Here is a 211-nt window from a genome sequence, read left to right as displayed (position 1 = left end):
TGAGTCAGGTTATTGCGGATGGTGCGGAGGCTGGCCAGGACCTGGGGGGGGCAAGAGGGGGCTGCAGCCAAGTGAACCCCCCTGGGACACCCGTCCCAGCGCTGGGTTCAAGGCTGTGTCCCCTCACTGGGGGTGGCACCTACCTGGGCAAAGGGTGTGACGATCATGTCTTCTCCATGCCTGTGGAGCAAAGGGGGGGAGTGAGGGTGGG

At 64.9% G+C, this 211-nt stretch overlaps 1 protein-coding gene across 1 annotated transcript in view; it reads right to left on the bottom strand.

Annotated features, from left to right (window-relative positions):
• Positions 1 to 176, bottom strand: part of LOC104540901 (cAMP-specific 3',5'-cyclic phosphodiesterase 4C-like) — a gene marked incomplete at its 5' end in the record, with an annotated part of 3918 nt that extends 3742 nt beyond the window's left edge. The window contains 2 exons of the mRNA XM_010184820.1: positions 2 to 41; positions 144 to 176. Of these exons, the coding sequence (XP_010183122.1) occupies positions 2 to 41; positions 144 to 176 (73 nt within the window). The remainder of the gene's footprint in view (position 1; positions 42 to 143) is intronic.
• Positions 177 to 211: the final 35 nt, after the last annotated feature.

The sequence above is a fragment of the Mesitornis unicolor genome, unplaced genomic scaffold (genome assembly GCF_000695765.1).
Source record: "Mesitornis unicolor isolate BGI_N332 unplaced genomic scaffold, ASM69576v1 scaffold33025, whole genome shotgun sequence".
In the NCBI taxonomy this organism is placed as follows: domain Eukaryota; kingdom Metazoa; phylum Chordata; class Aves; order Mesitornithiformes; family Mesitornithidae; genus Mesitornis; species Mesitornis unicolor.
Note: the sequence above shows the minus strand (reverse complement) of the source record. Positions and strands in the feature narration are given on the sequence as shown.